Source organism: Tasmannia lanceolata, unplaced genomic scaffold, assembly GCF_043159265.1.
Source record: "Tasmannia lanceolata isolate RefF3 unplaced genomic scaffold, GAP_Taslan_0.1 ptg000018l, whole genome shotgun sequence".
NCBI classification, from domain to species: Eukaryota; Viridiplantae; Streptophyta; class Magnoliopsida; order Canellales; family Winteraceae; genus Tasmannia; species Tasmannia lanceolata.
In genome coordinates, this window is record NW_027518695.1 from 13,082,631 (window position 1) to 13,105,655 (window position 23,025).

At 39.8% G+C, this 23,025-nt stretch overlaps 3 protein-coding genes and 1 pseudogene across 3 annotated transcripts in view; all 4 read right to left on the reverse strand.

The window, feature by feature from the left end:
- Positions 1 to 226: 226 nt before the first annotated feature.
- LOC143849380 (putative sugar phosphate/phosphate translocator At3g11320) lies at positions 227 to 14,488 on the reverse strand. Its single transcript, XM_077358390.1, has 4 exons — positions 13,546 to 14,488; positions 12,300 to 12,403; positions 11,839 to 12,067; positions 227 to 738 (listed from the first exon to the last, which is right to left on the reverse strand). The coding sequence occupies exons 1-4, from the start codon at positions 13,987 to 13,989 to the stop codon at positions 592 to 594; spliced, it is 924 nt and encodes a 307-aa protein (XP_077214505.1). The 5' UTR covers positions 13,990 to 14,488; the 3' UTR covers positions 227 to 591.
- LOC143852122 (small nucleolar RNA snoR2/U65) lies at positions 10,609 to 10,744 on the reverse strand (annotated as a pseudogene).
- Positions 14,489 to 17,487: 2,999 nt separating the features above from the next.
- LOC143850066 (uncharacterized) lies at positions 17,488 to 18,591 on the reverse strand. Its single transcript, XM_077359381.1, has one exon. The coding sequence runs from the start codon at positions 18,589 to 18,591 to the stop codon at positions 17,488 to 17,490; it is 1,104 nt and encodes a 367-aa protein (XP_077215496.1).
- A 3,652-nt stretch (positions 18,592 to 22,243) lies between these two features.
- Positions 22,244 to 23,025, reverse strand: part of LOC143850067 (uncharacterized) — a 33,015-nt gene continuing 32,233 nt past the window's right edge. The window contains exon 6 of the mRNA XM_077359383.1: positions 22,244 to 23,014. Within this exon, the coding sequence (XP_077215498.1) occupies positions 22,409 to 23,014 (606 nt within the window). The 3' untranslated portion in view covers positions 22,244 to 22,408. The remainder of the gene's footprint in view (positions 23,015 to 23,025) is intronic.

Genomic DNA, 23,025 nt, shown 5'->3' on the forward strand with positions numbered 1-23,025 from the left:
GAGGTGCTAGGTTGCCTGCAGCAAGATGACTAGTGTGAAAGCAAAAAGGCAATAAAATCTACCTGTATTCAGGTCTCAAATACAAACATCAAAACAAAAATAAGAATTGAAAGCAGATAGAATTCATCAACTCAGCACATGCATACACAGCTTAATAGGCCCATTCTATAGAAAATGTACTATTATTTAACCTGATTATGGATACCTGAGCTATATAAATGAGGGAAACACAATTATCTGGAGGAGCATTTTCCATTAATTAATCAAAAGATTTGACACAAAAATTAAAATAGACCGATTGAGGGGACCCAATTCTCTCCAAAGAATTACAGATATTCCTCCACTGCCACCAAGATATAGAGGAAAATGCTCCAAAAAAAGAAAAAGAAAATTGCAAGGGCAATCAGGTTTATTCAAATTTCCATACTAGTTAAGCTGTCTCTGTTGATACAAGCGGAAACCCATTGCCAGTCTCCGATCAAAAGAATAGGGCGCAACACATGCACTAGTTGTAAGCACGTTCAAACCTCGTCTCTGGCACGTAGTTTTGATGCCCACCCACATAAGCAAAACAAAATGTTTTCGGAGGCCTCATTTGCTTCGCTTTTTTGCTTCACTGTAAAGAATGACCCCAAATACCGTGAGTGAGTAACCAAGCATCCCGGTCACAGAGACGGGATTCCTGAAGATTAAAATCGATACAACAACGGCCACAGCGCCTTTCGCATTCCCCAATACCTGAAAATTTCATAAAACTTTGTCATATGATCACGAGTTCCTGGTCCCACATGATTTCTTGAAGAAAATGGTATCTTTGCACCAAAATCCAAACTTTTTGAGAACATTGAGGAAGCAATTTCTTTTCATTACTGCGGTGCTAAATGAAACAACGAACATAGGCTAAGTTGATATATATCTCTCACAGGGTAGAATATACAACTTTCATCAAATCAGCCACAAAAAAGGGCATTTTAGACAATTGTCCATCGATGTTTTCTATTCTGGGATTTTCTTTTTCTTTTTTCTCTCTCTGTTTTTTTTTTGGTATTACAAGTGGGGAAAGGAGATGGATATGTCCCAATGTATACTGTTGGAAATTGTTCTCTTCCGCTCTACTAGAGTGTTCTCTTTTGGGATGCGGTGTTATGGGAAAAGAAAAGAGAAGAGAAGATATCTCCAAAGTGGAAGGCTCCTCGGGTTGGGTCAAATTGAATTCTAATGGAAGCTCGATCGGTAACCCTGTGATGCAGATAATAGGCTAATAAGTGGCATATTTGCCCATTAGGATTTATATTTCCATGTTATTTAGTTTAGGAATTTATTTTCATGTTATTTAGATTCTAGGATATTTATCTCCATGTTTTTAGTTGTTAGGACTTTTATTTTCCATGGAATTTTATTTCCATCACATTGCCTATATATATAGGCCTCATTGATTGTAGAAATTTTAACTTTGATGATTAATTGAATTGATTGAGATTCTCCCCTCTAATTTCCTCTTTTCTTCTCCCCCAAGTCTTCTTCTATTATTCTCTTCTTCTCCTCTTCTTCTCCCCTTTCTTCTATTTCTCTTCCCAGTCCAACATCAAATTTGGTATTATAGCGAGACTATCTCTCGAGCTAGAGATACTGTACTACGACAAGCCCAGTTACTCTGGCTAGAGATAGTGAGGGTGCGTCGTATTGCAAGTGCACCTCCATTCAGTTGATGGGAGGAGATCCGTTCTGAGATTATGAGAAATTATGCATATCAATATGTAGAGAGATTGAAACGCGAGCAAGCAGCATATAAACAAAGATTGATGCGTGAAGAAGCTGCTCAACTTGAACAAGAAGCTAAGTTTCAGGCAATCTTGGAAAGGATAGTGCGTGACTCGGATAAAAGGAAATTGGTACGTGAGGAGGCAGCTCGCCACGAACGTGAAGTTGCCGCCTGCCGTGAACGGAACATCACAGCCTGTCGTGCACGAGAGGCCGAAATTGAAGCAGTGAAGGAATTTGCTAACACTATTGACAAGCCAGACACAGATGATGCTATTGGTCCGACAGATGATATTGTGGATGAGATCATTATAGAGGTTGAGCCCATGATTATGTCAGATACTGAGTCCATGATGACAGGTACTAAGTCAGAGAGGTCTAATATAGAGCCAGAAAGTCCAGTGATTGTTGAGGCATTGCCAGATCATACAGAGCACGAGCAGTTAATTGAGGACACCGATTCTATATCTTTACATGAGCACAGTGACATCATTGCTTCTCCAGTAGATGTCCCGATCGATATGTTTGTGGGGATTGAGATCGAGGATTTCAGTTCACATGATGATCTTCAAAAGGATTGTCAACCTGACATTACTGAGCCAGATACGATTCTAGCAGTTGGCTCTGTTCCTGATTTCATTGATTTAGATTTGATACCAGCAGGTGATATCTTTATTGAGGCTGGTCATGGATTGGTACTGTCCATAGCTGTTATGCCGGTCCCACCGATCCAGGAGGAGTACATTGTCATTTTCCCAGCTTCATTGATTCTCAGGAGAGGTTCTCGTATTTATGATTCTACATAGGCGATTTCTTCCATATTGCTCCGCCAGCATATCAGGCTACTCTCACGATTATCGCGATCATTAGACATCACGAGTTCTTCCCACGGATTACGACTACTACTACTTGAGTGGGTCGTCTACGTAGCGGGGGAGAATGATGCAGATAAATAGGCCAATAAGTGCCATATTTGCCCATTGGGATTTATATTTCCATATTATTTAGTTTAGGAATTTATTTTCATGCTATTTAGATTCTAGGATATTTATTTCCATGATTTTAGTTGTTAGGATTTTTATTTTCCATGGAATTTTATTCCCATCACGTTGCCTATATACAAGCCTCATTGATATTAGGAATTTTAACTGTGATGATTAATTGAATTGATTGAGATTCTCCCCTCTAATTTCCTCTTTTCTTCTCCCCCAAGTCTTCTCCTCCTCTTTCTCCTCTATTCTTCTCCTATTCTCTTCTTCCCCTATTCTTCTTCTCTTCTTCTCTTCTTCTCCCCTTCTATTTCTTTTCCCCGTCTTCTATTTGTCTTCCCAGTCCTACATCACCCTGTCCAAGCGGGTATTAGAGGTTTGATTCGTGACGCTAATGGAGATGTTTGATGTCATTCTCGGGGCCTGCTGGCTTCTGTGATGCCACTGAAGCCGAAGCTAAAGCTTTGCTATTTGGTCTTAGATGGTATGCCAAAGCACAACTTAGGCCCTCTTATTATTGAAGGTGACTCGTCGAATGCGTTAGCTTGGGAGTCCAATGAGAGTGGTGGCCCTTGGAAGCTTGATAACACCATTGCGGAGATACGGGACCTGGTACGTCTTATTGGCCCTCAAATCCAACACATGAGAAGGTCTGCCAATGAGATGGCTGATCGTTTGGCAAAGGATGGTGTGGTTTAGGATTCGGTTGGGGTACTACATCCACCCCAAGAAGGTGTCAGATAACCTTATTGGATGTACCGTTACTCTTGGATTTTGCGGACCATTTATTTAACTGGGATTGTATGTTTTTGTTTTTCTGTAGTGCCTGATGCAGGTTGTATTGTATGGCTTGTATCTTTCTTTCTTCTTTTTTTGTCTGGCTTATATCTTGATTTTGGGGACAGCTTGTCCCCTAGTTTGAACTTTTCGATTCTCTTGAAATGAAATCTGCTTTAAAAAAAAATGTCCCTGAGTTTGTACTTTTTGATTCTCTTGAAATGAAATCTGTTATCTTTAAAAAAAGAAGAAGATTATTTAACAGATTCCTCGACAGGAGTTCTGAAACGGGAAAAAAGACATCACACAAATCCATGCAGCCATGACAATCTTACAGTATGCTTCTATTCAAATTGCTTGGCTCCAAATACTCTCTCCTATATGTGAAGATGCATCTAACATGGTTAAGTAAATAAACTAAGAAACAAACAAAGGATGTACTAAAAGTATTGGAACCAAAGGGTACGTGATTGTGCTACTCTACCTCTACTTGGGAACCATATGTATGAAACCACCCTGTAATTTTGCAGTTACACTCCGTAAATGACAGTACTTTCTTACGTATCTGCCTCGAGTGAGCAGATCTAAAGCGATTTTTGCCCATTTACATGGGGGCATTTCAGCTAACTGAGAATTATGGGCCGTTCCAGTAAATTCGTAAGAGGCTGTTCATACCCAGCACGGAGGAAGTTTCCCATCCTTCGCATCATAAATCAGTAGGGCCCCACCAAGATGGACCATCACCCAAAAACTCACATGATGGATAATCCAAACTGTTTAGTGAACTGTAAACCGACAGTTACAAACAGGAAAAAGTTTGTCAAATAGATGGCATCAAATCAGCGTGACTTTAGACCCACCAATCCATGGTGGAGCCCACCAACTGGGCATGCTGTGGCCACGTGTGGTGGATACTGGATGAAAGATCGAAAACTATCCTTCACATTGGATATAAAATCACCTCTGGGTACCTTTCAAAAAAAAAAATCACATCGTGGTGAAAAATAAGGGGGACTCCAAAGGCTTTTGGTAGTGGGTGTTCCCACAGACGTTCTTAAAATCCAGAGACACGGCATGAGGTGGGGATGTCCATGCCCACCAGGAGACCAGGCGTGAACTGTCCATGCCTCCCAACACATTTCACAAACTTTGCTTTTCTAAAATAAAATAAACCTAAAAAATAAGGAAATTTTTATGTGAAAATTATAGACAAATTGTGAACAATAACTCATGCCCAAACCACCAATAAACGTTAATATTTAATCAATTAAATATAATAAAATTAAATTTAAAAATCAAGAAAACGTAATTAACAATAGTGAATTATTTCTAACCGGTAAACACTACAAAAGTAGCAATCATTAAAAAAAAAATACTACAAAAGTTGCATACACAAAGTACTAACAAGATAGGAACAGAACACCAAATATTTTCCATCACATTGAAAATGAAATAGAAAATTGGCATAACTAATTCACACGTAGCCAAGAAATTTAGAACTCAATAGCCTCCTTTTTAAAAATTAGATTATCAGTCACCCAAAGTTTTTTTTTTTAAAAAGGACAATAAATGCAGAGATCCTAAATTTTTCGATTCCATTCAAAAAATTGCAGAAACTGAAACACAGAATCGGACCATGAAATGGAGGAAAACATGAAATCTCTCAGAAGGGGTTGTATAAATCCCTCAAATGGGTATTATTCAACTTGCCTAACCATAACTCATCAAAGAGGTAAGGAGACAATTAAAAAGGAAAAAAAAAACAATTACAATTACACCTTCATGAAATCCTGTCAAGAGTCGAGATGCATATGCCTCTTTCATGCCTCAACCTCCAATGTGTATGCCCACAGGCATTCTGACGGGTGTACATCTCTGATGGTTGACTCTGGAAGCCAAAGGACTCTCTCTCTCTCTCTCTCTCTCTCTCACACACACACACACACACACACACACACATGCACTTTTTCATGGTATCAAAGTCGAGGGTTCTTAAGTTCTCATCCTTTTTTTCTTCTTTTCTCCCACTATCCCTTTCATTTCTTCAAAACTTTCAAAAAAAATTACTGTTCACGTGAACAATACTGCATGAATGATATCATTGCATTGTCCACGTGAACAATACCGCATGAATATAACCCTAGTTTCTAGGGGTGTCAGAGGGCATTAAATGGTGAGTCTATTATAGTTGATCGTCGTCGTCTTCGTAGATTGAGGATCCGATGCAGGGTTTGGCCAATATCCTCTTCTTCCTCAGTTGCTTTTTGGTAAAGGTTTTCTCCAAATCAATTCATGTTTTCATTTGGCTCTGTCTTCGTTAATTAGGCTTGCGATCTGCTCTAGTAGGATCGGTTTAGTGGTATGCGGATCCTTTATCAGTTGTGGAGACTTCTAATTTGGTTTAGATGGTTTCTACCCATTCTTGTAGATTCAGCCCGGCCTAATAGCCTTGTCCTCTATTTTGATTGTTGTTTAATTCCCTCTATTCGGTCAGTGAAGATTGGAAAAGGAAGGTCATAGGTTGATTGTTGCTCCCATGCCTTTGTATTGTGGCTAGGTGTGCTTCTTAAGGGGTTGGGGCTTATTCTACTGATGCTGGTTGGTTTCGATTGGCAACCAACGTTTTGTATGCTTGTTTCTCTTACTGGCCGGTACTATAGTTATGGTATTTTGGTAGGATTACCTGTTGGCTGTTGGTTGTTGTTTGATTGTTGTTGGCTGATTGTGGGATTGTTTGTAGACTGATTGTTAGTTGGTAGTGGCTGCAAGAGGGAGCAATCTTCTCTTGATATTGGTGTTGATATGGCCGCCCTGTCTGTTCAGGGTTTTTCTCGTGGTCGTGGTAGTGGCGGCTCAGGTCCTGGTCGTGGTCGGAGCACCGGTCAGAGTCTTGGTGGTGGTAGAGAGTTTTCTGGTGGTCATAGATATAGGGGTGGCCGTGGCCAGAAATTTTGTTCTCACTTTGGCTTAGATAGTCGCACCATGGATTATTGCTGGGATCTATATGGGAGACCTTCATGGTATGCAAATTATTCTGCATCAGGGGAAGAGGCCTCAATATCTTCAGTGTCATCAGGGCATGATCCCTCATCTGAGTCTGTGATGATTTATAAATCAGATTAAGCCCAGTTTCTTAAGGCCAAGTCATCAGCTCAGAAGCCTTCCTCCTCTCAGCAGCATTTGCCTACTGCCACCATGGCTAAGCAATGTGGCTCCTCTGCATGTTTAGTTTCTTCCTCAGGAACCTCGATTATTGACTCGGGTGCCTTGGACCAAATGACCGGTAACCCTACTTTAGTGTCTTCTTTCAAGTCTTGTTTATCTTCACTATGTAATATAACAGATGGGTCCACATCTCAGGTATCTGAGATTGGACAAGCCCAACTCACTTCTAATCTCACTATATCGTTTGTTTTATGTGTTCAAATTTTTTGTTTAATTTGTTTTCTGTAAGCGAGATAACCAAATTTCTTGGACTGCTATGTGTCTTTCTTTCCTTCTTATTGTATTGTACAGGATCTCAAGACATAGAGGAAGATTGGTGTCAGGCATGAATCTGGGGTCTCCACTATCTAAGTGTGGATAGTGTATCTCTTCATAGTACTTCTTCATCCTATTTGTGACACTGTGGCTTGGTCATCCATCAGCAAAGAAGTTGAAGCTCTCCATTACTGGTTTTGTTCCTCCTACAGAGTGTCAGTTTTGAGAACACCATAGGGTGTCCTTCCGGTCTAGGGTTTTGATTTGAGATTCTGGTCCTTTTCATGTAGTTTATTCGGATATTTGGGGTCCTTGTTGAACAAAATATTTATTTGGTTTTCAGTATTTTGTGACTTTTGCGGATGATTATTCTCGTATGACTATCATTCAAAAAAAAGAAGAAGAAGAAGATTATTCTCGCATGACTTGGTTATTTATGGTGAAAGATAGAACTGAGTTATTTTCTATGTTTAAGTCTTTATGCTGAGATCTTAACTCAATTAGATACTCATATTCATATGCTGAGAACAGATAATGCCAACGAATATTTTTCTGTTAGTTTTGGCTTAGCACCTTTTCTGGACCAACATGGTATCTTACATCAGACCTCTTGTATGTCTACCCCACAACAAAAAGGGGTTACGGAGCGTAAAAATAGACATTTCCTTGAAATGGTTAGGTTCCTAATGTTTCATATGAAGGTCTCTAAGCATTTCTGGGCTGATGTGGTTCATATGTCCCGCTACCTCATTAACAGACTACTCTCTGCGAACCTTTCTAAGTATCTATGTTGTTTTGTTGATTCTAATTCTTCTGTTGTTCTTAACTATATTGCAGAGACTCTTGCCCATCCTGGGTGGCGGGCAGCCATGGCTGATGAGATGGAGGCTCTTCGGTCTAATGGCACTTGAGATCTTCTTTTTCCTCCTTAAGGAGTGCGACCACTTTCCTGTCGATGGGTGTTTGCTGTCAAATTTTTGCTCGATGGGTCTATGGAGCAATTGAAAGCACGGTTTGTGTTCTTATGATTCTACATGGGCGATTTCTTCTCTATCACTTTGCCGACATTTTCGACTATTCTTACAGTTGTCAAGAGCATTAGACATCAGGAGTGCCTACGATGGCTTACGACTCCTACTGCTTCTGTGGATCGTCTACATATTTCATCCAGGCAGACTAGACCTTGAGGGCAGGTTCTTTTCAAGCGGGGGAGAAGGATGCAGATTGTAGGCCCAATAAGAGGCATATTTGCCCGTTAGGATTTTAGAGATTTATTTTCTATGCTATTTAGTTTCTAGAATTTTTATTTTTATATTTTAGTTTTAAGGCTTTTATTTTCCATAGAATTTTATTTCCATTGCATATATATAGGCCTCATGTATGGAACTTTAATAAGTTTTGGATGATTAATTGATTGATTGAAATTTCTCCCTTCTAATTCTCTTCTACTTCTAGTTCTCCTTATCTTCTAATTTCCTCTCTTCTCATATTCTTCTTCTTCCTCTATTCTTCTCCTCTTTCTCTTCTCTTCTTCTTTTCTCTTCCCTTTCTTCTATTTCTTTTCCGGTCCTACATCAAATTTGATATCAGAGCAAAAGATCCAAGCATCTACGGTGAAAGTCCGAGTGTCGCCGCAAAAATCAAAGCAAAGGATCCAAGTTTCAAGAATTGTTTCACACAAAAGATCCAAAGATACATCGAAAAAAGCACAATATGTGCAAGAAATCCTGCAGCAAAGAAAACCCCAACCTTTCCCTTACCCCCACACCCATCATCCCTAACCTTGTACCCTCAAACCCATCACCCTTCTCTGTTAATTGCAAATAACCACCACCTTTTTTCCATGCGATTTCACCCCTAAAACTTTGTTGTTCATGCACGAAAATCTATTTATGCAACAGCCCATACCCCCTCTGCATCTCCTCACCTTGAAACCCTAACCGAGGGACCCTAATCTTTTTCCCAAACCCTTACCCTAACCTCTTCCCAAGCCCTAACTAACTGATAAAAACTACTATCTGGATTTTCAGCCCCTTTTTCCCTTGAACTTAGGTGCCGCAACCCTTTCAAAACCCCATTCAAGTTCTCCTCTTTAACCACCCAAATCTCTAAAACCCTAACAGGCAAATATGCCTCTTATTGACCATTTGCATCAGGAGGCTTGGCAGCTACTTTACACGAGCAAAGACCATAGCTCCGATGGAGCAACAATATTTTGGCCACATTTAAAATGTGATCTTATTCGTTATGTGCTCAGTGCAAGACATGCTACTCATTCAAAGGCCAAGCCCAATATACTGTTACCCAATCCTACTCATTCAAAGGCCGAGCCCAATATACTGTTACCCGATCCTAGTAGACCTTGGGATGATGTTAATATGGATTTTGTCACAGGTTTACCATGGACTCCTATGAAGTTTGATTCTGTCTTTGTTGCTATTGATAGGTTCTCCAAAATGTCTCAAATCCTGTAAAATCATAGAAACATATGAAAACATATGCAAATGATAGAATTTAAAGACGAACCTTCAGGAAATGCTAGAATAGGCACAAATACACACTTAGAAACCATCACATAAGCTAGACAATCACATAAGCCAGACAACCATCCATAATGGTATAAAAACAACACTTAGTGACATCCAATGTCGCGCTGTGCATGTCTAGTAATTTAGTACGTACAAAATTTCACATGTAAATTATATAAATATTTATACATAATACATGCATTACATTTCACATGCAATTCTTATAAATATAATTATGTAACACATATTGATATAGTATACCACTATTACACTTATGATTTTGGCTTATGCATTTCAATCGTTTCGGTGTAGATCGAAATAGAAACATTTCGATTGTTTGGGTCGGTCTCGGTGGAAATTTAAAACCATTTGCAACTCAAGCTCGAAGAAAATTTGAGTTTAACCAATAAAGGGATCTTTCCATTTTTCTCAAATATTGTATTTCAACATTCACCATCTTTGTTGACCAATCTCCAGTTCTAATCAAACCCTTCAAAAAACAAAAAAAAAAATCTTCAGTTCTAATCAAAGCCTTGCACATAACACTTCATGATTCCTTTAATTCTTTCTAATCAATCCCAATGTATCACATGATCTTTTATTTTCTCCGTTATCTATAAAATGGAGTAATTTCACTCCAAAATTCCATCATCATCTGCTTCAAAACGCCCATAGAACGGCAAGAGGGACTATCCATAACACACGTCATCTAGCTCCGAAAAATTAGAAAAATCCACCAAACTAATTTTTTATCAAGTTCACCACCTTTATTGGGAACATGCAGCTAACACCAAAAAAGTTCCACACCCATCTCACCACAAAGAAATGGATGAAAGATGGTTGATTGTTTCTTCTGCCTGTCAATCCATTATGCACACGTTCACTAGCCAAATTTCTCCACTTAATAAATAATCATTCTTTGTAATAGTCATCAGCAAATAGTTCCAAACCTCATAGATTTGAGTGTATCCCATTCTAGGAACACAGGGACATTATTCCTCTCCAAGGAACTTTTTTTTATCAACAAGATTTTTTATTTTTTTTTTGAAAATTAAACACAGGAAGAATAAAACAAATGTAAACGCCAGAATCGGCTCTGTGGATCCATGGTGAAAGATTCACAGATTCCTATCAGAATGCGAAACAACAAGAATTCATTAGTATCAAAAGAGAATTAAAGAGCCCAATGATGGTATTACTTCTTAATATTATCATTGTTGTTACCATTCAAAAAAATATATTAACATTGTTGTTCAAAAGAAAATAATAGTGCACTTAAAAGAGGAAACTAAGTGAAATACAATTGACAACTACAGCTCCTGTGCAATTGTCAAACTTGGTGTCCACCTCCTCGATGAACAAGGTAGGAAATCATGAAGTATCAAAAATATGTAAAATATACTCTAATGGGTTTGCGAGCCTCTAAGGATGTTTCTCTCCCGAATTCATCAAATGAATTTTAAATGAAAAAATAAGTATCAGATGCATATATTTCAATTATACAAAAAAAGAGAGAGTTGCCAACCACAGCGATAAGTTCAGAACAGAACACAATGCCTCATAGTAAGCAAGTGACCAAGCCAACATCCTAGAGCATAAACACGAAATGGCCCCGGTGCCAATAAAGTGTGCACGAACCGTGTAATATAGGATTCAGACCCCTACTCCCCTTAACAAAATTTCCAGGCCCACCAACGACTACTCACTTATGAAATAGGCCTCGAGTTTGGCCATATGTAGGATTGACTAACTGGACCAAGATTCAAAGAGTCTTGTCCTTGGATTCAGCACTTGCCCGACTACCCGTATGCCGAAACAAAATAAAATGGCGGCGTAGTACTATGCCATATCCTCTCTAAGGAGTGGCATAGTACAATACCGCGATTTAAACCACAAACATGTGTACGAACTTCGTGCGAACAATGAACTTCGTACGTCTGAACATGTGTACAAACTTCGTACGTGCAAATGTGTGTACGAACTTCGTACGTACGAATATGTGTACGAACTTCGTATGAACGTGTATGAACTTTGTATGAGCGAACGTGTGTACGAACTTCGTGTGTACAAACTTCGTATGAACGTGAGCATAAACTTCGTACGTATGAACGTGTGAATAAGCTTCGTACGTACGAGCGTGTGTAGAACTTCGTACGTGTTTTGAGATTGTTAAGACATTTCAAGTAATCTAGTTGAGAGTTTTTTTTATTCCCTTCTGAGAATTAAAGAATCTTAATTGATGATTCATAAATATAAATGAAGAAGATTTGAAAGACAACTTGCAATCAATCATGAAAGCATACCTGGAGAGTCAAAGCACTGGTGTGTTTAGTAACCAAGAAATTGGTCAAATTGACAAAATACGCCAGGGCAGAATTGAAGAGTAGGTACCAAACTATTCTGATATCTTCTCTTGCAAGAGCCAATGTGATGCCAATCACATTTTCCTCCATAACAAGTGTCGCAGGAAGAAGGAAGACTACGGCTATTGGAGCCATGTATAGAAGGAGATTCATGGAATTCAGCTTTTCCCTGAAAAACAGTAACACTGTTTCGATATAAAATAATTCAATTGTAAACCTAGAAACATAAGCCCTTAAAGCAACCATAATCGAACAAAACTGATTCTAAAAGAAAGTGAACATGCTGAGGATCTGGGAAATGTACCTCGGATGGACCAAACGGGTGTTTTCAATAAATACAAATACTATAAAGTATAAACTAAAAATACAACCAGAGAGAGGCAGGGGGGTAGATTTCTTACCCCTCAGAAGACAGCAAAATCCCTTGAAGTACTGACTTGAGCGCTCTTGCAGCAGTTGCACCAACACACATTATAAACCCAAACAGATGGAAGCTCGGTTCACCCTATATATAAGGCATGAAGAAACGGGAATAATTAACGAAAGTCCAACAACAAATAAACCTTACCATGATGTCAAAATCATTTTTTTAATGGCAAAAGTTCAAAATCATTAAACCTTACCACCAAATGGAAATCCACCGACTACAATGGAACAGATAAAGCCCAGACAAATTCAACCGCATAGGTAGTTCTAATCTAACACCTATTTTCTGCCGATGAAGAGCAAATTCCAAAAGTTAAAAAAAAAACGAGAAAAGAGCAATTGAGTTGCCCTCGACTCATATATGGAGACCAACCATGTTCGCAAGCCCATCCACAACCTTCCAATTGAATTGGTAGGCACCTTCATAATTCTAACCCAACCTCGTCTCACAAGATTTTTTTTTTTTTGAATGGTTACCTCTTCTCACTAGATAAACCAACAAGAAATAAGATAGGATCTAGGAGCTGCCTAATTAAACCCATTTCAACAACAAAGAAGCAGATCCAATCCAACGGTGGCACAGTTTAAACTTAGCAGGAAGACAGTGCAGCTCCCTACATTCATAGGTAAAGTTTGAGTAGGGTTGCCTGTTTTCCTTTAGTTTGATCAAGTACATTTATGCTTTTTTCCGTCTGAAACAACCAACTAAATCGTGACAATGGTTAGCAAATAGGGATTCGGCAAATATCGGATGGGAAAATTTTGAGTTTAATATGACATTGGTTCAAGAAAAATCTAAGTAAAAAATGGCCTCATCATTTATAATGGGATAAAGTTGGAAAGTTTAAACATTTTCCTTTGCTGTAAAAGTTTTAAACAGAGTATTAAATGACGAACCTACAAAAGTTGTTTTTTCAATAAAAAAAAAGAGGCTGTTTCAGAACATCCTTAGATGGGTTAAGAGTTTAGATCATAGGTAACAGTTGCATAAACTAAACAGCTTCCATTCTTAATCAATCAACACTACAGCCCTGTTTGTCTAAGATCATTACAACCGATTGTGACTGCTAAACCGATTATTAACTCAAATTTAAACACAATTTTGAATCAAATAATCAGTTTGGACTCACAATCGATTGGCAAAATCTTAAACAAACAGGGCCTAAACAAAATCAAGGACTAAATCACATCCAACCAAATTAAAAAAAAACAAGTTCTCACCCCACTGGCAATGACGACCCCTGTAACAACAGGAACTAGCGCAAAGTACGTGAGCCAAGCCTCCCTTTTCATAGTCATAACATAAGCAAACACAGCAGTGAAAAACGGCGTGGTAGCCCCAATCGCCTGATTGAACGAGACCGGAAGGAATCTAAGGGAGACATTCCCACTAACAACAGACCCACAAAAAACAAGGCTGAGAGCCGCGATTTTGAAGAATTGAACCCGCGATCGGATGGCCTGCATTGGGACGATCTTCATCCACGCAATGGCAACGTAACTTAGCAAAGAACAAGCGGTCATGTGGCACATGGTGAGGAAAATCGGGTACTTGAATCCGTAATTGCTGAGCAAGTACTTGTTTAGAAGAAGAACACCTATGTTTGATAAGTACCACGATGCCACGAGCCCGATCGTGAAAAAACGGTTCGAGCCCTTCATCATTCGATGATGATGATTGTGGTTTATAAATTCCTAGGGTTTTGAGTAGTAGGAGGTGTGTTGGATTGGATTACTAGACCATGGTTTTCTCTTCTTTTTTGTGTAGGAGGATCTGGATCACTAGGGTTTTCTCTTATTTTTGTGTAGGAGGATCTGAATTACTAGGGTTTTCTCTTCTCTTTGTGTATTGGATTGGATTACTAGAACATGGATCTGAAGAAGCTAGGGTTAGGGTTTCTGAGAGAGAGAGAGAGAGAGAGAGAGAGAGAGAGAGAGAGATCATGAATTGCATAAAATTGGGGAATTTGATGAGAGATTGAGATCTAAAAGAGAGAAATAACAAGAAGCCATGGATCTGAGGAGAATTTCATGAGATTTTGCCTGGTCTAAAGCTAGGGTTTGGATAGAAAAAAAATGAAATCTGTCGGTAGAGGGAGCTGGGAAGAGAGCGAAGACTTCATGTATCAGAGGGAAATAAATGTCCGTTGTTTCGTAGCAAAATCACGGAGCAAAAAGAGAGAGTTTCACGTTACAAGGGGTGTGAATCATCCTACAGTAGGTGCGAATTTATATCGCTCTTCTTATTTCTCTAATTGCGTTTTGCACTTGTGTTCCTTATGAGGCATTTTTTTTAAATACCCTTATTTTGAACTAATATTTGCGATTTTGCCATTCGTGTCGTCACGCGTTTCGGCTGCTACGCCATTATAATCGCTCTTGCTTTCTGTGCTTGCGTTTTATGTATGACGTTTTTTCATAAGGGAGATGATATTTTCACCGCTCTGCAGCACTCATTCGCCCCTTGGTAGACCTGGCAAAAGCGGCCTGTGCCCGCGGGTCGACCCGACCCACCCGCAAATTTGCGGGCACGTGTCTGAGTTTTAGTGACCCGTCAAAACTAACCCGCGGGTGATCCAACCCGCAAAAACATGGGTCAGGTCGGGCCAACCCGCGGGCACCCGCAAGTCACTTGGCTTTTTTAAGGGTGATGATTTTGTCATGCTAATCTAGTTAGATGGCTTTTTTTTTTCTAACGCAAAGGATGGTGATTTTGTCATGCCAATCTATTTTTTAAGGGTTTGATGCTTGAATAAGTTATGGCTAGCACCATAGGTTGATCCCAACCCTCCGATTTGAATGTTAGAGGGTTGATCACTTGATCCTAACGATCAACCTATTGAAATGATTTTTGGGGCACAACCTATTTAGGCTGTGAGCCATCTAATGGACGGTTTGGACCATCCCACGGTGCGGGCCATACCCTACTTTTAAGTTTTAACATTTTCCTAAATTAAAAAAAATCGTTTGAATTTAACCACTGTTTGAATTTGCGGGTGACCCGTGGGTTGACCCGGGCCCACCCGCGGGCAGCGCGGGTCACGTAAATTCTGACCCGCAAAAATACGGGTCATTTCCTGACCCGCACCCGCATCACCCGCGGCCCGGCTCACCCGTTTGCCTGCAAGGGCGTGAAAATATCATCACCCTTTTAAAATATTGACAATTTTGCCATTCTCCTACGTTCCCTCTCTATTTCGTCTTGTGCCTGCGTTTTCTGCACGAAGCTTCCGCTAGCACTTTTTAACGAAAAATTCTTTCATGCCACGCGTTTTAAGGACACTAGCACTTTGTAGGTTTCTCTTTTTGACTGTACTATTTTATAGAGGAATGCTAAAACAAGGGGCGCCCTTGCAAAAACAGAGTGAAAGGGCACACCCAGTGGTTGTACATCACCAAAGTGCATTTATTAATATGCAAAGTCAAAGAAAATTTGTACCTTGGTGACAGGCATTAATTGCACTTTGGTGAAAGGCAACCAATGGGGGCAGTGGGGCACCCTTTCATTCCGTTTTTTAAAGGGTGCCCCTCGGTTTAGCATTCCCTTATTTTATAAAATCAATAGAAATCTTATTTATAAGAAAGAGAAACCATAAAAACTAACTTAAAACCTATACAATTAATCTCAACAATAGTCCATTTAAACTAATTGGCACAAAAGTTAATGGCAATACTAATATAATCCTAAAATAGAAATCTCGTAATAAACATATACCTTGTGCTTGCCATAACTTCCTCAGATCATGCCTAGATCACGTGATCTCCAATTCATTAGATAGGTAATTGAAAAACCTTTCTAATTATACCAAAATCAAGCCAAAAAACAAAAAAAACAAAATTTGATACAGACTACAAGAAAAATAATGGAAAAAAGTTGAAAGATGAAAATTGGCATGCAACCTACAGCTATAATGAATTGATAACGAACATGTAATCTACAACTATAATTCATAAGAAATGGAAAAACAATCTAAGGCTATGTGGATGGAAATGTCGCCTAAGCACGCGGACCCACTTGGGCCCCCTTGGCTTTGAGCCTCTCTGACCTTCATATGACTTTGAGATGGGTCCACCTCTTATCAAATTTGTGCTATATGATCTAGGATGCATCATTAATGGCGGAGTACTTCTGCATAATGTGAAATACTATAGGAAATAATCCTAAAAGCCTAATTTAGAAACCTCTAAAAAAGGTTCAAGAAAATCAACATCATATTAGAGAGAATGGATCGAGGCTGGAGGAGTGGGATCCGATCTCTTCCAGGCCTTTTTCGGATTGAGTTGATTTCTAAGATGGGTTTTGATTGGTTTCAGTTGTAGAGATTGACATGAGATGGAGAGCTTAAAATGATTCATTTTATAGGTTTATAAGAGGAGGGTATGCTAAAGCACAGCTAAGTAGAAAAACAGAGAGAGAGAGAGAGAGAGAGAGAGAGAGAGAGAGAGAGAGAGAGAGAGAGAGAGAGAGAGAGAGAGAGAGAGAGAGAGCCTGCTTCTTTCTATTATCATTCGTCTTCTTTCCGAGAAAAAAATTCTATTGACTACCTTTTCCAAAATTCAGTTCTGTCTAATCAGATTTTGCCGCTAACCTCTATTTTCACACAACTACTTACAGTTCGGTTTTGAGTGAGAGAGGAATAGGAAGGAGACGTAGGAGATTAAGATTTGGGTATGGGTTACATGAGAGAAAAGTGTAATAGGGGTTACGGTTACCAAGAGTGGGTGGTTTAGGGAGAGAGGGTGTGAGACGTGAGTGTTGAGAAGTTAGATTTTATGAGACAAGGGGAGACGTAAACGTGAGAGAATAGCGTGGGGGTGGAGTCCACCGTTTATACATGGCACGGGGTGCAACCCTCCATTTTACACCATGTTGTGATGGGGTGGGTCCCACCAACTTCACTTAAACTTGTGCATCATGTGGGGTTCATTTTTACCTCTGGTTTTGATGGGTGGATCTCACTATCTCCACAAGCCCATGGAGAGAGTAGTGCCCACCGTTTTATTGCTCGTGTTTTGATGAGATGGGGCCCATTATTTTACACCCATGCATTGCATGGGCAAAGATACTAGTTAAGTTATAATCTCTCATATCTTTTTTTTTTTTTTGCTCGGTAAATTGGGGTTAGGCAGACCACGACCAGCATATATTAAACAGAAAAAGAGTTACAATCTAGGGTAGAGAGTCCCAGAGGAATCCTCTAAGGCAATTACAAAGAGATCATATGGAATACAAGATAGAGGAATGGGATCCCCTTTACAAATGCAATTGCTTTTAGATAAGAGATCAGCAGCCTTGTTACCATCTCTCCAAATGTGGCTGATTCTCCGAGAATTTAGGGAGATTAGATCTCGATGGAGCTTTTCAAGGGCAGGGAATTTTCTCCATGGGCAAGGCCATTGCTTTCTGATAATATGAACTGCATTGAGAGAATCTGACTCTATCCATAAATTTTTCACCTGGCTGTTTCTGGCTAGCTGAACAGCCCTGATGATTGCTTCTAATTTGGCCTCTTGAAAGGGGACTGAGTCATAGGCAACAGAGAAGAAAGAAATGATCTGGCCTTTGCTGTCTCTGAGGATACCTCCCAAAGAAACTATATCAGAACTGATCGAAGCATCTGTGTTTATCTTTAACTTAGTTTGAGAAGGTAGCACCCACTGGCAAAATCTAGATTCCGATTGAGAATGAAAGAGGGGGAGATTCCAAATCTGGGCTATACGACTGTTTACTTCATTCAGTTTAAGGAAGAGAACACGGCGGCTTGCAACACGACATATTCTATCTAAGATAATGCTCTTGTGAGTTTTTATCTTATCATGAAGTCTGCAATTTCTTTCTAACCAGGTGTAGTAAATAGAAGAAGTGAAGAGGATTCTTGAAAGACAACCACTCTGGCCTTTGAATTTGAATTTTTTCCGGATCCAACTCTCCTCTTCGCCAAACGATTTTCTCTGATTTTTCCGGAGGGATATTTTCCTGAGAATTGTTCGCCAGATCCAGGCAGAATAGGAACAAGAAAAAAATAAGTGATAAACTGATTCTGTTTCACTATTACAAAGCAGGCATCTCTTATCAGAATTGATAGGAAAGAAGGTGAGTCTATCTTTGGTTGGAAGATGATCTTGTATTGCTTGCCAGGTAGTGAAGCTGAACTTCGGAATATGACCAGGGAACCACAAAGATGAAACCCAATCTGGAGGATGGTGAGAGGACCGAATCGAGTTCCATGCGCTTTTGGTGGAGAAGGTTCCATCAGCTTCAGGCATCCAGACTGGACATGATGGAGTGGAAGAAGAGAAGAGGCTAGTGACAATGATGGCTTTCAAATCCGATAATAAGGATGTTGATGGATCAAGCTCCACAAACCATTAGATATCGTATCTGAGATGGTGGCTGATTTAGGGATGGAAATGGAACTCATAGAGGATTGATTTTCCAGTGGGCCGTTAGGATGCCAAGGGTCTTTACAAAAGAGAAGGTTGGAATTTGGCCCAACAATATAGGAAATATGTTTTCTTGCTATGTCTCTGACCCTGAAAACGCCTCTAACCGCCCAAGAGGGGTTTTCAGGCATAGAGATATTCCAGAAGCTTCTATTTCTGATATATTTCTGTGGAACCATAGAACCCATGGAGATTTCTCTCCAGAAACGACATTCCAAAGTTGCTTGATTTGTCCAGCGATGTTAAGATCCTTAAGACATCGAATCCCAAGGCCTCCTTCCTTTTTTGGCCTGCAGATGATATCCCAAGAGATAGGATGATATTTCTTTTCAAGAGAGGGGCCTGACCAAATAAAATTCTGGAAAATCTTTTCAATGTCTAAAAGCACTTCTGCAGGAATATGGAATGATGCTGACCAATAAATCTGATAAGAGCTAAGGATAGATCTTACCAGCTCAATTCTTCCTGATCTAGATAAATGCCGGTTGGTCCAGTTTGAAATTTTTTTCCTCACCTTATGTATGATTGGTTGGCAGTCCCTCGAATTTAGTCTTGATGTTACCAGAGGTAATCCCAAATATTTAATCGGCAAATTACCTTATCTAATATGAAGAATGTTGCAGATTGCTCTTTTGGTACAATTCTCCACACCAGCAAAAAAAATTTCACTCTTGGTGGGATTAAATTCCAGGCCCGAGCAAAGCTTGAAGGTGCGAAGGCAATGTAAGATTCCTTAAGCATTTGGAGGATTCGGGTCTGCATAGATCATTACATCATCTACAAAAAAAGTATGAGAAATAGTAAGATCTCGTTTAGAGAACGGAGAGGAGATGGTTCCTTGGACAAGATTTGTATGAAGGATACAAGATAATCTCTTATATCTTATTGTACATACTTTCTTATTTTCTAATACTTAATTTAAAAATCCAACAATATAAGATATAAGAAATTATCTTCATAGAAAACGTTGTTCGTAGCATATAATGGTGAACTATAATGTTGTTCGGAGTACAATTCGAGTTCTAGTGGCCATGATTTATGTAAGGTATTAGAGGTTATTAATTTCGAGGTAGATGTTGGTTCTCCTTACGCCTAGCCACATGGCACTTCCGTCGTCCAAACTCTTTCTTTGCCTGGCCCACGTTTATGTTGTACCATGTTTCATACCTACCTATCCGATAAGAAAAAAAATCCTGGCACCCTCATACAACCACTGTCAGGAGGGAATCTAGTGCTTTGAGTCTGCAAATGGTATGCTTCCACCCCTCTCTCTCTCTCTCTCTCTCTCTCTCTCTCTCTCCAATCACATAACACTTTTTTTTATATTTTTTATTGTTTTCTTTTATTTTCCTTTTTGCCACATCATTTCATAGGGGACCTGACCCGATGAACTGAGCCCTAGGCTCTGTTCACTTGTTTTCCCGGGAAAGGAAAAGAAAAGGTTTCCAGGGAATCTGATGTGGCATTAGGAAAAGAAATCCAGGGAAACTGTGTAGGAAAAGGTTTCCCGCGCCTGTTCACGTGCGCAGGATCTGTGCAGGAAAAGGTTTCCCGAGAAACTGCTTGCCCACCTTTTTTCATTAGTTTTTCTGGGAAAGCAAATCCGACCAAAATAGTGGGATTTGGTTTCCCACACTTGTGAGACAAGAGACATTTCTACATCATTTTTGGCAATTTCCATGTCATTATTACATTATTTGACATTTTCCACCTAGGCTTGTTACTTTCTCAGGAAAGCAAGTGAACACCCGAATTTTGTCTTGTCAAGGAAAAAAGAGGCTATTTTCAGGGATTTGCTTTCCCGGGAATGGAAGTGAACAGAGCCTAAGTGTATTTACGAATAATCTTTTTACAGCCTCTTGCTTCCCTGGGCCACCCACCTGTAGTGAACATCTAGCATATAAGTGTGGCCCAGGGAAGAAAATGGGGTAAATATCTCATTTCCATACAGAGACACTAACATGTCCTGCCCATGCTATGCATGTTTGTAAAATACAGAGCCCCACCCAATCAAAACATGATGCATACCATGGTGGGCCCACTCGAATCAAAACGTGAGGTGTGAAATGGTGGGCCCCACCCCATTAGAGCATGTGGGGGAAAATGGTGGGCTCCACCCTATGCTGGGTTTGGGTGGAGATGGTTCGCGTCGCCCACCAATATGTGAAATGGTGGGCCCTACCCTATGCATGGATTGGATGCAGATAGTGGCCCCACCCCATCAAAACATGAGGTGCTAAATGGTGGGCCCCATCCATGCTATGCATGAGCTGTAAAAAAATCTATGGAAAATAAAATAATGTTCCACTGTGAAAAAGTAGCTAATATATACTTGAAATTTGAAGGACCTAAATGTGAAGGTGACTGTGTTTTTGGTAGTGTTTGGATTCGGGTATGGGCCCACATTGTTTGGATGATCCAAAGCGTTCATTTGATGGGCCATGACATAGATAGGGTGTGCCCAAAAAATCAGCTCCATCGGATCATCTAACCCTTCAATCTGTGGACGAACTGTCAACTGACGGGGCCTACCTTATACAAATTGAACAACATGGGTTCTACTTGTAGGGTCCGTTCACTTGTTTTCTCGGGAAAGGAAAGGAAAGGAATCTGACGTGGCAGAAAGGAAAGGAAAGGAAACTGTGCAGGAAAAGGAATCCTGTGCCTGTTCACTTGCGCAGGAAAATCTGAGAAATCCAGAGAAAAGGTTTCTTAAGCCTGTTCACTTGCCAAGTAAACTGTATTGGGAAAACTAAACAGAAAAGTCACATTAAGGGTGGGTCTAGAATCTAATATTGATCAAATTAAGTGATACAACTAATATTGATTTCAAGCAATCAATCACACATTACGTAAGTACTTAATAAGCTCCACCACCCAATTCCATTCAGTCATAGGGAATTAAAAGCAAAAGAAAAAAAAACGTTGAATACAATGGTAACTGCTAACCATATGAAAAAAAATACACATTAGAATTAAAAGCAAAAGATAGTATTGAAACAAGTTTAAACATTAGAATATGGTAATGTCAATATTAAAACAAAGGGAGTGAGAATATCAATTTACTAAGACAATACTTCTAGACTAAATATAAGCCAGCTAACACGTCACAGAAGAGCTTGTTGAAGCTTGGGGCGTAGGAATGTTGGTCTCTTCTTTCCTATCTTTGTTGGGCCCACTAATGGCATGTAAAAACACAGTAAGTTCAGCTTCTGCCTCCTCCCTACTCCCATACGAACGGAAACACCCTCCACTAAACCCGTTAACTTGAAGATGACAGTATTGCCAACTGTCATATACGCCCACCTGCCTTCCCTTAAAAACTACATAAAACTTGTTTTTTGCCATTAACCTACAGAAATGCAAATAAAAAAGTAACAACATAAAGTATTAAAAAGTAACAACATATACAAGTCCAAGAAAATAATTCCAAGACCCAAGAACTATAAACCAAGAACAATAAGCGGTCCAACAAAGTAAACAACATTACAATAAAGCCGAAGAAAAAAACCACATCAAAACAAGTCCAACAATAACATAACAAGTCCAAAATAAAGATGCAGAAAACTAGCAGACTCATACTACGATCATATAATACGATCGTATGATTCCCAAAAAAAGGTCCCCAAACCATAGCAACCTACGCCAAACGCGCCACAATATCGCCCATCACAGCCACTCGCTCTTCCTTAGAAAGGGAAAGGAAGACTTCAGCATCCTTGTGATTTTTGTGCAGGTACGTATAGGCCCTAAGCAGCTCCAACATGGTGAAACCAGAGGTGCTCATCACAGCGGCTTTCAATTCAGCAAGGCTATGGACCTCACCAGTCGTAATGATGGCCTCAGCAACCATCCTAACACTATCTAACAAGTAAGTCATATCAGATGAAAGTTGTCCACCACTTGTTCGCCTCTTCCTCTTCCCCTTACTACCTGATGCTGGGGTTTTCAGTGGCGATGAGTCACTAAAGCCCATGCTGGTGTCTCTAACTGGGGATGAATGACGTGATCTGGAAGCACGAGGAGCTGGGGGAGGAGTAAAAGCAGGGGTCGTACCGTCGAACATATCATCGAGCCCTATTGCCTGGCTCGATGAGAAAAGCCCCTCAACATCCTGTGTGTCCTGAGAAGGGGCATGTCTGTCCCTAGCGAACTCTCCAGTGGCATAATCTTCCCCGAACACTACTTTCATCTCCTCATATAGCTCCCAACGGTTATTAAAGAAGCGTAAATGCTCAGGATTCCTCTGAAAACAAA

Bases quoted from the DNA above. Each gene is read 5' to 3' on its own strand.
- LOC143849380 (XM_077358390.1), bottom strand. From the start codon at position 13,989: ATGATGAAGGGCTCGAACCGTTTTTTCACGATCGGGCTCGTGGCATCG. The intron at 12,404-13,545 runs GTGAGAACTTGT...CCTTATATATAG, and splicing joins GGGTCGTCATTGCCAGTGGG to GGTGAACCGAGCTTCCATCT. The intron at 739-11,838 runs GTATGCTTTCAT...TGAAATTTTCAG, and splicing joins CCAGTGCTTTGACTCTCCAG to GTATTGGGGAATGCGAAAGG.
- LOC143850066 (XM_077359381.1), bottom strand. From the start codon at position 18,591: ATGCCTGAAGCTGATGGAACCTTCTCCACCAAAAGCGCATGGAACTCG.